Below are 15,530 nucleotides of genomic sequence, written 5' to 3'. Positions count from 1 at the left end.
TCTGCAAAGCCTTCCCGTGCTTGCTGTCTTAGTTGTAATTTTTGTCTGACACTATCACGGATAGGAAGAAATTTCTGAATTGCTTCGAGACGTTCTCGAGCTAATCTAGTCGTATGTGCTTCTCCAATATTTGCCATTATTTATTTGTCAATGATTTAATTCCGCTGACATAAAAATGTTTTTCCTTGGAAATCTTCGTCTTCGTAGAGCAGCAGGGAGGGCGCAAACTACACCTGATTTTTCAATGATACCTCACCGTGGAAATTATGTCGGATACGAGTCGGATTTATTGAAGTAACTCGCGTTATATCAGCGGCGACAAAGCATTTTCAAGGACATTTTTTTTTGTCCTGTATTCTGAATAGAAGGGTTATTTCGTCGAAATAAGCCCTCTATCGAGGAATAGTTTCCTGGAGGGGTTTATTGTGAAAATAGTTTCGGTCTGTTCGCCCCCTCTGCTGCTTATGTTGTTTTTATCTTCTAGGTGCAGTCTAATGTTGTAAAGCGCTTAGAGCTTCTAAAGATTAGGCACTATACAAAGTCCTCATTATTATTATTATTATTATTATTATTTTTATAAATTATTATTATTATTATCCTAATATTTAACCACACTTTTTTTGAGAAATGTTAGCTATGCAATATTTGTTTACAAAATAAAAACATCAATGTCCCTAGTCAGATAATAATAATAATAATAATAATAATGAGGACTTTGTATAGCGCCTGATCTTTAGAAGCTCTAAGCGCTTTACAACATTAGACAACACCTATAAGATAAGAAACATAATAATATTACAAAAACAAACAACATGAAATTAGGTACACAGTGATTTTGATTTTGGACAACATCAAGTCCAAAATACAATTATACATAATCTGTAATCATAGAGAAAAACTAACAAATACAATTTAAATATATAACAATTTACATGTTCGCCGATCACTAACTTTTAGACCCGTGATACATGGAATTCTGATTTAAATAGGGAATACTTCACTGCTTTGATTTTGCAGACGTACAGGGAATTTTCACTGTGGATGTCACACACACATACACATACACAAAGAAAGAGGGAGAGAAAGCACATTTTTAGGTAAATTATGTTTCCTCTGAGAATCCTTAATCACATTACATTAGGAATGGTAGCCTGCTACCTCTTGAATCCAGCCCTACTAAAAGATGAAAATCATCTTTTTCTGTATATATCAATAGACAGATGGCAATAACTCTTGACCATTAACTCCCCTTAGCACCACTAGGTGTCACTAGTTTTTAGATGAGTGAAATACTAATGGTGGTGTGGTTGGGAGGGTTTTTAAATTATGCAATTGGGTAATGGTAAATATTTTTGGAGAAATATAATTTACTTAAAAAGTTTCTTTCTCCTTTAATTACATTTTTCCAATCTCAATACATTAGGAGAATAAGTAATATGAGGAGGAGATGCCGAGCATCTGACCTCTACCATGGGTATCCTTCTAGGGAAGGATCACTGGATCCTCATGTGAATGATAACCCATTCACCTAATTAGATAGCAACAGCATGGGGTCACTTGACCTGTGACCCTAACAAATGACTAAGAAGATAAATATAGAAATCTTCTTACCTATATAGTTTCACTGGCAAATCCATTGAAGCTAACAGGCTATTATGAATGATTTATTTGATTAAGTTTGCCTCTGTGACACTAAGTCTCTGAGATGATAACTCAAGAATGGTTGACTCTGCATGCCAGCTAACAGCTTCTATTATATCTTCGATCAAAACATTGCACTTGAACACAACACTCAGAGATGGCTTGAAGCTTCTGAGCAGTAATCTTTGTCACATAGGAAGGAAGAGGCGTTTGCATGTGCCACTACTGGTTTCTGTGCATTTCAGGTAATACAGCTTGCTTACCCAGCATGCAGAAAGTAAAGCTATCAGGAAACATGAGTTTGTATGATACTTTAGTGAAGAATGGGTTAGAGGTTTAAATGGATTTGAATGGAGCCATGTAAAAACCCTGGATTGGTTCCATTTGGAACATAGGGAGGAATTATGGTTCATTGAGACCAAAAAGGTCTAAAACATCATATAGGTCGAAATCCTGCCCACAATCATGTCTGCCTTGATTCCTGAATGTATCTGATATCATGGGTTGGTATCCTTTGATAGCAATGGGGCCACTGTTTCTCCTCAAAGAGCCAGACTAAAAAGTCAGCCAGCTCAGGGATTAAGGCACACAGTGGGATGATGTAAGCCTTCAGAGTGGAGTAGGGCTTTCTTGCTCTCAAGATTCTCCCAACAATCAAAGGATTGAATTCTTTGTCTCACAAGGCTGCCTGATACAGGCCAAGCATGTAGAAGAAGAGAAGGGTTGAGGTAAAGATGGGCCACCTGTGTCCTATGGCTATTTTGAATTAGATATGGCTGTTACTAAATACTGGTAAGTGTCTAAAGTGTGTTCCAGAAAGAGCTGCATGCAGCAAAATTGAACATTTGAATGAATAGCTGATATTAGATGCACATATTGTCCATCACTATCAACACAGATTCGAGGGGATGATTTATCAGACTACACTAATGCTGGAATGATTGAATCTTGGGCGTGACCATAACTGTTTGATCAAGGGGATTTGAAAAGGGTGCCATTGTACTGGTAGTGTTTCATAAAAAAAGACTGCCAAACAGGATCAGGTGTGCTGCCACGTTGAATTAACCAAGGAGTTGCAAAAACTGTCTCACTGAAATCCAACTCCTATTGGAAATGGACTTGACGAGATCAATGATTCTGATTATGTAAACAGGAGGAAGTCCCACTTTATTCCATTTGGTTAAAAATTACATGTCCAGATGAACAAAAATTCTGGGATGGAAGAAGTACTGACTTCTCCCAAGTCACTAGATGATCTAAAAGAGATCATTCCTGCCTCAGGGTAGAATAGAACTTACCAAATGTTTCTGGAGGATATCATCCAGGTACGCTGCTGCCGTTGTAGATGACGTTGTTTAGAACAGGGTGCCAATGTAATCCATAATCTCGGTAAAAGCCCAAGGGCTAATCTAATGTTAAGGCCAAAACGAGAACTTTGAACTGATAAACTGTGTTGCAGTAAGCAAAAGGACGGAGAATAAGTTTGTGACACAGAGTGGATAGGGATGTGAAAGTATGCTTTGGTCAGATTGAGACTGATGGCATGCTTGTTCTGTCAGATGGAGAGGAGGATTGAAGTCACCATCTTCATCTTGAATTGGTTGAGGCAGCTCAAACTGATTGCAGGTCTCATCTTGCTGTTGGCACTCAGAAAAAGAAATAGCCTTGAATAACACCCTGGGGATTGTGATCTTTGTACAAGTTCCACTGACGTTTTAAAAAGTTTTCTATTTTTTTTTTTGTGAGTGACCATATCTCCTATTGTAGAAAGGCATCCTTCTTGTGATCTGACAGTGCCTCTGCGAAGAGGGGAGATGAGAAGAGGGGATGGGATTGTTGATTAACAAAACCTAAAGGCCTCCCAAATTACCTGGCTTCCCCCACCTCCTTTCTGAGGAGATAGGGAGATCCAGTGAGCTCAAAATTAAGTTCTTACCAGCTCCGCACAATTGCTCCTAGGAATCAATGTTGGTGCACATGTGAATGAGAAGATCCATTGTCCTGAGGCTGCTTAATATCCCTTCACACTGGCCGGGGCTGAATGGTTCCAAACACCCATGTTGGTTGAGCGGAAAGGTGGATGGGCAGTTCCTGAGCTGTCTGCCTCAGAACTTCCTCTATTTTTTCTCCAAAGTAACAATGAACCAAACTGGGTCATCCAGAAAGGGAGGTTATGACAAGGTTTGAGAGACGTGGTTTGCACACATGTGACACATCGTAACAGGAGTAAATTGGCTGAACCCATCAAAGCCTGGCCATGGTATGGTAAGCAGCCCTGTTCAGTGACCCTGTCAATCCTGGCCATTGCCTTCAAAACATGGTTATTGCTGGGTGTCTCAGTTGAGTCTAAAAGGTGCCAATGTGGTCAAGTTCAACAATGAAGAAGATTCCATGACATCCTGAAACAGCTCTTATGGGCAAGGAACACATTTGTCAGTCCCATGAACAGCTGCTATATTGAAGTGCAGGTAGGTCAGTATTGAAGACTTAAGTCTGTCTCTTGCTCCTTGTTGAGATCTGCAAATTCTTTAGAGTAGTGGTACAGTGGGGACGGAATTCTACAGTAACCAACAACCTGTAAGTGTACTTGATGGTGGTTTGAAAGCTAAATTTGTCCAACCATTCTATGTTTGGATCTGAGTAAAATGTGAAGGATGGACAATTTGAAAGAGTTCTGTCAGACTCATTGTGTGTCAGTCCCCAACTGGGTCTGCTTGTAGCACTAGATAATATGTACTATTTGGTAGGTAGACCCAATTTCATCCCTATGAAAACATCACTAGCTCTCCCTTGTGGACATGCAGTTAGCATATAGAAGTCTGACACTGCTTGTTGGTTTGCCTGGTGAATGGTCATCCTGGAAGCTGGCAGTATAGAAGATGGTCCAGCTATTACCAGTAGTGGCTGCTCCAAGGGCCTGTGAGACAGATTTCTCACTGAAATCTCTGTCATAGAAAGATCCCAGTAAATCACAGTTGGCTGGACTGATTCAATGAAAAGGTCCCCATTTTGGAATGGCTGGACAGTTTTATTATGCATTAGACCTGGTACAAACCCCATCCATCTGGACTTGTAGGCTGAAGACCATTCTCGGACATGCAGGGGGACTTACACCCACAGCACTATTGAAAATTGGGGAACACTGCCCCAATGAGATGGAGTTAGCTGGGCCATCTTATAAGAAGGTCTCTATTGCTGCATGGTCATTGTTGGCTGTATGGTCAGTGATACCTGGAGGGCCAGTAACTGCAGTGGTATAAGGAGGTAGATCCAATTGATCCAATTGGAACCCCATGTACCCTGACTTACAGGCACAAAGGCCATGCTCTGACATGCAGAGGGCTTCCTTCGCTTACTCTCTTTTCTTCCATTCAACGCTAAATGGACTATGTCTTTGAATGTGCATTTCATGCATTTGGTAAACATTTCTCCTGAAATAATTCAAGAAGAGAATAAAGTATATGTTAGCAAATCAGTATGTGACTAACTAGTTAAAAGCATAAATTAGCAAATCATTATGTGACTAACTAGCTAATACGGTAGCCCAGACTTCCTCCCACCACGTATTACAGATGCTGCATATCATAGACAGTGTAGACTTCCATGCTCTGAAGTTGCATAAATAGCATTTAAATGACATTTTGCTGAAACGACACAAGAAGAGGAAGCAGAATTTAGTTATATATCAGGCTACTAACTTGCTAATATAAATATATTTCCCTGTTACTAAGGAAGGAATAAAAAAATGTAAGTGTCACATTCAAAACCTATATATTATGCTTTGAACTAATACATTTCAGGTACTTAATTGATCATTCTGTTGAAACTACACAAGAAGGGAAAAACAAAGCAATAAATTAACAATATTTCATGTTAAAAACTCCTTAAAACTAACTCTAATACAAGCAGAGCAAGCAAAAAAAGTCAGTCATATTAACTTGTAATGACCTTACAGTGGTCAGTGATAGTGTGGTGTGATGTCTAAGAGGGATGAAGTCCCTAAAAGTGACAAAATCACTCAAATTTGGCAGAAATTGTAAAAAAATATGTATAGAACCTGAAGCAGAATGATTGATCCACACAATAAATGCAAAAGGAAAGTTGGTTGAATCAATTAGAAAACAAAAATGGCTTGGATTGTTGGAAGATAAGCTGGGCAATGTTATCCAGTCCAGCAGCAAAGCTAAAAATTACAACACTTGGTGCTGCCATAGGGAGGTAATGGACAAGAGTTGTTGCCCTTTGTTGATGTAGACCGAGAAAGAAAATTTTCATCTTTTAGTAAGGCTTGCTTTGCAAGGTAGCAGGCTAATATTCCTTACATAATATCATTTGACAACACATTTGAAGGAGAAAGAGAATATAGTATGTGATCCTCATAGGTGGACAGCTTACCATGGGATTGTACAAATCTAAATAATTATATCAACATTCATGTAAATAATAACTGCAAAATCATTCTTCAAAAATAATGTAATTTTAATTGTTTTTACATTAATTGAATTAGTAATATAAATATTTAGATTTGCACAGAAGTTTTCACCAATCATGTTTCTTTAAAACTATATATCTTTTTCAATTCAATGATTTTATTTATTAATTTGACTTGCATGTTATTACTTAATACATGTGTGTATGCATGTGTGTGTATGTATGTATGTATATGTATGTATATATATATATATATATATATATATATATATATATATATATATATATATATATATATAAATTTATTTGTTTACAGATGGAACTTGTTGCTGTAGTTGTACTGGATGCAAGTTTAAGAAGCCACAAAAGTCCAAAAGTAAGATAATTCATAAGAATTATAGAATGACTTAAAGATGATTGATATACAGCATTTCATCACCACAAGGCACCCTCATTATAACACAGTTCATGTTATATGCTAGTACAGTCATTGATCCTATTAAAATATTTTTTAATTATCAGGCAGTTTAACTATAAGGTGGGATTAAATGCCGATACATATTTCTTAAAACTGTAGTGTTTACCTTTAAACATGTTCTTTTTCAACCTTTTGGTAACATGTTATTGTAAAGAAAATATGGCAGCTTGTTAGCTATTGTAGATCCTTGAAAAGCAGCTCATGGGTATGTTTGGTTTCAGTATAATTTTTTGTATTATGTTACGGTAGGAAATGTTATCATGACAATGTTAGTGATGTTTTATTGAAACTGAAAGATATATTCAATCAAGACATGTTTTACAAATTGAATCATGAGTTAAATGATGATCAACAGATAAAACAAAGTTGAGTGAAGTATGAAATGCACCTTCTAATAGCTGTCAGCATAATGGGTGGACAGGGAAAAGTTTGCGTTTCGCTTCATTTTAGTTATTAGTTGGAAAGTACCATTTTATATACAATGGAACCTCATTAATATGAACACCTTCCATTTTAGTGTATGTGTTTCCAGTTTAATAAGTTTTCCTGATAATTGAATCATTTTTATTTTATAATGTCATCATATTGTATACAATATGTACATGCATTTGCTAGCTGCACATATATGTTCGATAATGTTGAAATAAATTAATGGATCTGTTGATTTTGTTACACTTTATTACAACATGCACTTATGCATAAATAAGTTTAAACAATTAATGGCAAATCTTTTTTATGCTGGCTGGTATCTTGAATCATGATTGAATTGTTGTCAAAGATCATAGCAGATTCATTTCAGATTATATTTAAAAAGCTGTTTCTAGGACAGGTCTGTGCAGTTTGATAAATTTTCTCCTATTTTCAAAGTTCGGTCTAAACAGAATGTTGGATGTTCTTACCATAAAATGTCTGCAAGTACCTCATCAATATTGTCCAGTACTTTATTTGGTGAACAGTGTTTTTTTCAACAGTTTTTTCTTTGTGTACATTTAAAATAGAGTTACTCTCAAAAAATACTTCAACGTGTACCTAGTCTGGCTTGTACTTTACATTGCATAACCAGGTAACAGACAAAATCATGCTATTGTGGGAGAAAATACTTTTGCAGGAGGCAGCAAACAGGGTAAGGATGTGAGGGAAAGATATAATGGAATCATCGCAGTAAAAGAAAATGAGGAGCCCAGAAGGAGGAGAGATGGGGAAAATGAGGAGAGCAGTGGCCATTCCAATGAAAAGAGACCTAAAGGAAGAGTTTCAAGGAGAGATAAACATGAGAAGAAGAAAGCTGAAGAGAATGTAGAGAAGGTAGAAGAAAAGAGACTCTTTGGAGAAGTTGCTACGATGGACAAGCATGAGGAGGAAGAATCCAGGACTTCTGTTCTCAAGAGTGTGGAAAAAGAAGGTGAAGGAAATCCAGTAGATCTTGATATAGAGGCAGTCACAGAGAAGAAGGCTTCAGCTGATTTCAGGAGTGAGGTTAACAACATCAATGAATCTGATGTGCATGAGAGAAAATCAAGGAAAGCCATGAGCAAGACTCAGCTTGAGGTTGAAAATGAAGACAAGGTGAGCACAGTTAAATCAGAAGTGCAGGATATTGATGGTAGGAAGAAGCAAAGGGATGAAAATGAGAAAAAATGTAGAGATAGGAAAGATAGAACATCATCTCAAGTAGATAATATTCAGAAAATGGTCATTAAAGGAAAATCAAAGTTGCAATAGAATATTGAAGGGCAAAGGGATGACAGAGAGAAAATGTGTAAAGGGAAAAAAATAACATTAGATGTAGATGATAAACAGTACATAGATATCCCAGTAAAAATCGGAAATTCAGGGCATTCTAGATATTAAAAAGCAAAGAGGTCATAGAGAGAGAAAGCAGTTGAGAAGGAAAGAAAATGAAACTTTTAAAGCAGATCATGGGCAAATCAAATACATCAAAAAGCAAACTCAGTTATGGATGATGTGGTTTCCAACAAAAATCAAATAGAGATGAATCATGGGAAAAAAAATAAAGAGAATCTTTAGCAGACCATTTGGATTCAAACAATGGAGAAAACATTAAGGTCCTAAAAAGTGAGAAAGCTAATATAGATATTGTTTCTTTTCAGGAGGGAACATCTAGAAGACACAGCTCAGAAAAGGAGATCAATAGTAGTAAAGATGAGGAACAGTCTGTAGAAGATACTAAGGGTCAGATAATGGAAATAATCAGCAGAAAAGTTGGAAATGAAAATGAGGAAAGGGAAAGAGGAGAACCATCCAAAAGGAACGAACCTACAAAAGAGTTTGAAGATGCAAAAGAATCTCTGGTTGACAATGAAGCAAGATTGCAGGCTAAAAACAATGTTGATGTTTTGTCTGATCAAGAAAGTCCAGTTGTTTCTAAACAAGAAGAATCTGGTGTAGCTGACATCCATGAAGAGGAGCAAAGAGAAACAAGTAGCAAGATCAAGAAAAAATTAAATTGTACCAATGTGGACCAAGAACTTAAGAAACTTCTTAAAGATGAAGCCTATGCACTGGTCCATGATGTCATTAACCAAGTCTTGACAGATGAAAAGCTGATCAGTAGATGGCGTCAAATAAAACAGAATAAGTCTTCAGAAAGTGTTGAGATTCCATCAGTTGGCAAAGCTGAATATGAGAGGAGAAAAGATGGGGTTAACGATGCGGAAGCAGCTGAAGTGTCTGGCCAGGATCCAACCTTTGAGATAAAATCTAAAGAAGGAGATCTGGGTGAACAAAATGAAAAAGCTGCAGACAAACCATCAGAATCAGATGTTTCCTCAGTGGATGTGATTCACCTTTCTAATGAAACCTTAAGCATGATGGCTGGTTTAGGTCCTGTCCCAGTTAAAACAGTGAATGCAAGTCCCACCATCAAGAAGAGAAAGAGTGTCACCTTTGATACCAACATCACCAAGATACATTTATTTGCACCATATAATTCGGAATACAGCTCATACCAGGTTAATTTAATATTTGTATTTTCTGTTCTGCCTGTATAAACATATCACAAGACCTGTTATTATTTAAAATGCATTATAAGCATTGTTTCAGTCAGAACTGTGTATTTTTATTTTCATTAGCAAAAAAGAATCTTTCTTCTCTTAGCATAATTTATATTAAGGCTGTCTAAAATAACTAACCCAGAGCAAATATATTATATATTTTTGGCAACAGATCATATGCTTATGAAGGTTTGTTGTGTTCTAAACAGTGAATGCAAAGCTCAGGGATGTAGAACAGGCTCAGTGCGCTCTCCTGCATGCTGTAAGAGGTAATGGAGGTAGGAGCCACAGTGGCTTAGTGGCTCGTGTGCTGGACTCCCACCCAAAATGTTACCAAGGTGTGTTTGTAGACAAGGCACTTACTCCTTCAGTACTAAATAACCTGCTTATGTTGTTATGTTGTAAAACATCAAACCAAACTATAAAGTGCCTAAATATAAGTTTCAGGATACAAAGAAGACCCAAGTAGAAATGTGTCCATACATATGGATGCCTCTGCTATTATGATTTGTAAAAATATGAAAGTACAGAAATCAGCAGCCATCCACTCAACAAGGTCTTGATGCAGATTTAAACCTGTATGGTATTGAATGGTAGCATTTGAACACTGGATGTCTACTGCCTGCCTGAGTGTTTTGCCTGAATTAGCATTAAATTTTTCATACTGTTTTCACTCAGATTGTAAATAGCAGAACATTGTAATATTGATACTAGTTTGACAATATGAAGGCACACTTAATGTGATCAGATTTGAAGTTTTGAAAATGAGTTTAACTTTTATGCTCATGTTGACAGTTTCACCTTTGAAGTGCTGAAACCGTGAGCTTTTTCTCATTTCCACTTAAAACAGGGGTAGAAGACAGTTTTTCTTGTTATTTCCAGTGGAATCCAAGTATGTCTGATTATAGAGATGTTCCTATTGACATTTGCCAAGATATGTAATAGAGATTGTTTAGGATTGGCTTTCAAGCCTATACGTGAGCTAGATGGGTGAAAATTGAACTTTCATTTTCTATTGGATCCATTATATTTTCATGCTTGCCTCATTTTAGCCCAAATCTCAAAGTTACCCAATTTTTTAACAAAGGTTCATCTTCCCATGTGCAGTTTGATTAGGTCTGCATTAAATCTTATGGGTGGATGTCTGAAATCCAGACAAACCATTCTTGCACCTGCAAATTTCTTCAGCTAAGAAAATTGGGCCTCAAAACTACATTTTTTTCTTCTTCAGATATATTTTTTAGTGTGGAGAATGTCTGTGTTACTTGACATCATTGTGAAACTACATCCTCCTTTTTGTCTCTAATACCACCTACGTGGGTCTATTGTGAACCTTCTTGACATTGCAAGCCAAAATTACATCTCTCAGTTTAATGAGTTATAGATTCAACTTTAAGAATAAATGTTCAAGTTAAGATACTGTTAAGATTTGTATAATTTGTGTTGACATTATAAACTGTTTCTTAGCTCATATTTATTGAACCAAAAATTCTTTTTTCACAGGAAAACCCAACATGGAGGAAATTTCCAGGTGAGACTCATATCACATGTACATTTCAAATTAGACTTCATGATAAAAGTTCTGATTTCAACACCTTTGGAAACTGTATATGTACCTGTGTATTGTTACTTAAATCAACATTTTACCACTATCATAATGTTTTACAGTCATCTTGCCTTGAAGGTAACCTTTATGAAGCAGTCACCTGTCTTACAAAATAACATCCACAGGAACCACAGTCTGATCAAAATTGAGATCTCCAACAGAGATTGGAAAGACACAAATACAACATTAAGCTTTGCTGACCATTCATTCAACATTTAACTTAGGCTTTAAATATTTTAAAAAGTAGAAAATGCCATTTAGAACGTGACATTTCTAATGATGACTCCCTAATTCAAGATGAAATCCTAATCTGATAGGTTACTAAAAATAAGTAGACCTGGAATTACAAAGGTCACCAGAGAGTGATTCTTTACTAGTACCTGTCAGATCTACTAATTTTACTTGGCTCTTGATTATATTCAGATTGCAAAAACCAATATGCCAATTGTTGCAAAAATGATCCTGTGTTAAGCAACCATCTGTTTTTGTGGCCACTTCGTTCCTCTGCAGATGTGACTTCTGAAGACAGGCTTTACCATATTTCCACAGGACACTAGAGCTTTATTAAAGTTGTTGTTGTTGTATGGTATAACGCCATTTTTCAGCACATGATAGGCTACAAATGGCGGCCAGTATTAATGGTGGAGGAAGAACCTGGGAAAATCCCCGGAAAGAACCACCAACCCACGAGAAGCTACTGGCAAGCTTTCTCACATACCCACATTGGCTGAATCCAAGACTCAAACCCACACAAACAGAGGTGAGATGGCATTGATGCATAACGGAGAGCGATTTAGACCACATCGGCCACTCGGAGTCCCCTTTATTAAAGTAATTCTAAATAAGGATCCATGTGACATGTTAGTTTAAGTGATTTTTATTACAAAACATGTACATGAAAAGCTTTAACCAGACTTAAAAATTAGATGTTGAAGAGAAGCTGATTTGTAGTTTACGGTATGGGGTGATAAGTTCAAGGGAAGAGGCAAGCAAACAATCCATATGCAAAAGTATGATACAGTATGGTCAGTCAGTAATGACACTTTGTCATAAATGATTTTTAGGATATACATTTTATTATTAAACCACTCACTGACCTTGGCGTTTTTTCAAAGAAAAGTATATAGATTTTTTTGAAAAAAAAGGATTATTTCATTTGAAATATTTTATATTTTGTAAATCAAACAGGTGGGCAGGATGACTTTGCAATGAACAGCAACATCTCTGTGAATGAAAGTCAGTCTGTTAAAAACCTTCCATTTAATACAACCCACACAGAGACTCTCAGCCACCTTGCTGATACTGCACCAGTGCTTAAGCCAGTTGATACTGCCACCAGCAAGCCAGACATAAACTATCAGGTAGAGCACTAATTAACATGAATTATTATATGCTCATTTTTTTCCCCGTTAACTTTACATTGTCTGAATCATTCAGTATTCACCGATTCTGAACACGCGCGACAATGCACATGTAGCATTCACGTGAATAAAGGAACTACTTTCTATTGTAAACAAACAATGACACAGACACCAGCACTTTTGATTTGTAAACAAATCATATACACTCGCGTAAGAGGCTCTTTACGTTGTGGTTATTTAAATTTGTTTGTGAATAAACTAAAACATGTTTCGTGGACTGAAAAAAAACCCAGCTGTCTTGACATTTTGTGTTGATGCAATGTTAGGGATTTAAGCTAGCTACCTAGAGCGCTATTTAACATGAATTCTTTTATATATATATATATATATATATATATATATATATATATATATATATATATATATTGATGGCAAAGTATCACGTAAAACAGCAGTTTATACAAATGGTTTTTATAAGTGATAAAGACTGTATTTTGTTACATTAAGATTATGTCATGACACTGCATATAATGGTAAAATAAATAATCCACAATAATTCATCAAAATTAAACAAGCTTTTAAGATGTGAAATCACAATATGATCAGTTATCATCAGCATACAACTGCATTGAAGTGATGTAAATTAATTAGCAGTCCTAAACTTTTATTGATCTGTAGGGTCCATGGACATATCTACATATACTGCAGTGATATATTGAGGGTAGTGATAAAGAAGACAATGATACACTGAAGGTCTTCATAGTGAGGGACCTGTACCTATCAGTTGAACAAGTAACAGTGCTCTTGTTACTTTCAGGCCATTTTAGAAATCACACAAAAATTTGTCAGCCTGTTGAATCAAAATGGCTGGAAGCGAGCTCAGAGTGTTGTCAGCAGGGCATTGGAGCCTGTGAATAAAGATAAAGGTCTGCACAAAAACAAACTGGACATGATTCTTCATGAAGATGTGGATCAAAAAGGCTATGAGTATGAGGAGGAGGAGAAGAAGGAGGAGGAAGAGAAGGTTGACTATAACACATCATCTGGTCACAAAGGTAAAATTATTGACCTTACTTATGGTAATATGAGTTCCATAGCTATTATAAGTGGAAGGTTTAGACAATGCGATGATGTGATGTATTGACAGTGCATAACTTAAAAGGTCTATATTATAACAAAATAGTTCGTAAGAAGACCCCCCGAAAAGTAAGATTTGGGGAAGTGGAGACTTACTTTTGGCCCCATACTGTGGCTAAAACCTGGCCCAAATCCTTGAAGTGTAGCATAATTCATTTGGATTATCTACATTATAAGTTTATTCCCAAGTAATCAGTTTGGTATGCCCATGATGTGTTTATGGAGTGGATATAAAATATTACCCGTTTCTTTTCATCATGAATTTTGTTTGCACTCTGTAACTTTTAACATACTGCATGAACTGAAGCACAATTTGGACATGATGCATTATGTTTGAAAGACCAAGGGCAAGTTTGATTGTCATTTTTTTCTGACAGAATTTGTAATGGTGTTATGACAGTGCTTGAATTAGAATATTTCTATTCAGCTCCATTTTATTAGAGAGACATTTGTTAAATATGGATACATTTCTAGCTTTCCAAATACAATAGGTCCAGGCCACATTCCCTTTCACCCAAGGAAAATCATTCTTCTACTTCTGCTGTGTATGCACTGTGCAGCACACTAGACTTGAACAGTGCAAGTTTTAAATCAAAAAGAGATAAAGAACCAAGTACAATATGCACATACATGAACAGAAAATAAATATGTTCTTTAAAAATGCAAAGAATAAATAAAGAATAACATGACAAGAAAATAAAGAACTAAACAATCAAAAATAAAATGTTACAATGAAAGTAAGAAAATAGTAAGTCTTCAGTCTGTGTTTTGAAATAGTAATTTTTATATTTCTTAGTGTTTGATTGCACTAGAGCTAAAATAAAATTCATTTTTGTTTATTCCAATCAGGTTCCAGTAAATATCCTGGGGATGAAAACCTCCATATAAGAGGCTCTGCTTTTGGTCAGGATGATGATGATAATGTTACCATCCCATCAGGTCACAGTGACCCGATTTGGCCCAAGGAACTAGGAGATTCTGAGATGACCACTGGTCAGTCAGGTTCCATTCAAGCAGCAAGTTCTGTGCAGTATCCCAGCGCTCCAAAATCCAGAGAACCATATGATGGCACAGTGCCTGTTAGGAATACGACTCGGCCATTGGATCATGATCAGGATGACCAGTTGGGAATGTATCATGGATCCACTAGTTTGAAAGAAGACGCACAACAGAGGTATATATTGGGGTATAATCAGACAGCATGCAGTTAAATTAATTTATGTTTAACAAGTTTTGCCCCAATATTTAAACCTTATAGTCCTTCTGTCTTAGAGCTGAATGTTTAATTGATGAATCTATTTAACCTAATAATATTTTTTTATTGCATGATATTTCTTATTTAAGTTTATTGAAAGTTTCTTTTTTTAAATAAATGTTTACAAATAACGTAGACTAAAAATGTGTAATATATTAATATTTGTTAGGGTTTCAGTAGCAGCTGTTACATGTTTATCCTGGATGTCACATTTCAAATCTTCAATGCTGTAATATCGACAAAATAAAACACAGAGAACGTGCAACATTTAGAGGAGGCTGTCCATGTAACACGACATTCAATTGCAGACTTTTTAAGAATGCATTATGTGAAACACTTGCTCATGATATAATTTCACTATCAATCTTGAATGCTACCTGTTTACAGATATAATTGCATTAAAAGTGAAATCACATGAGAACTCACACATGCTCCATTTATCTTTTACATATGTCAGTATCTGGATACATTTCCTTTTGAATGATTAAATAAAAGCATGATACTACTCACAGTTAAAAGAAGTCTTTAAAATGAATATATATTGTACTTAGCTATTAGAAATGGTCATTCATTTATACTTTTATTAGTTTATATAATGTAAACGTGT

The 15,530-nt window shown here is 36.0% G+C and overlaps 1 protein-coding gene across 1 annotated transcript in view; it reads left to right on the top strand.

The window, feature by feature from the left end:
* LOC149780253 (uncharacterized) overlaps nt 1–15,530 on the top strand; it is a 38,364-nt gene that overhangs the window by 17,149 nt on the left and 5,685 nt on the right. The window contains exons 2-8 of the mRNA XM_089936187.1: nt 6,389–6,448; nt 7,659–8,116; nt 8,662–9,522; nt 11,068–11,095; nt 12,359–12,531; nt 13,349–13,586; nt 14,518–14,842. Of these exons, the coding sequence (XP_089792313.1) occupies nt 6,389–6,448; nt 7,659–8,116; nt 8,662–9,522; nt 11,068–11,095; nt 12,359–12,531; nt 13,349–13,586; nt 14,518–14,842 (2,143 nt within the window). The remainder of the gene's footprint in view (nt 1–6,388; nt 6,449–7,658; nt 8,117–8,661; nt 9,523–11,067; nt 11,096–12,358; nt 12,532–13,348; nt 13,587–14,517; nt 14,843–15,530) is intronic.

The sequence above is a fragment of the Sinohyriopsis cumingii genome, chromosome 16 (assembly GCF_028554795.1).
Source record: "Sinohyriopsis cumingii isolate HCF-2022 chromosome 16, ASM2855479v2, whole genome shotgun sequence".
In the NCBI taxonomy this organism is placed as follows: Eukaryota; Metazoa; Mollusca; class Bivalvia; order Unionida; family Unionidae; genus Sinohyriopsis; species Sinohyriopsis cumingii.
This window is presented reverse-complemented; position numbering and strand designations above follow the sequence as displayed.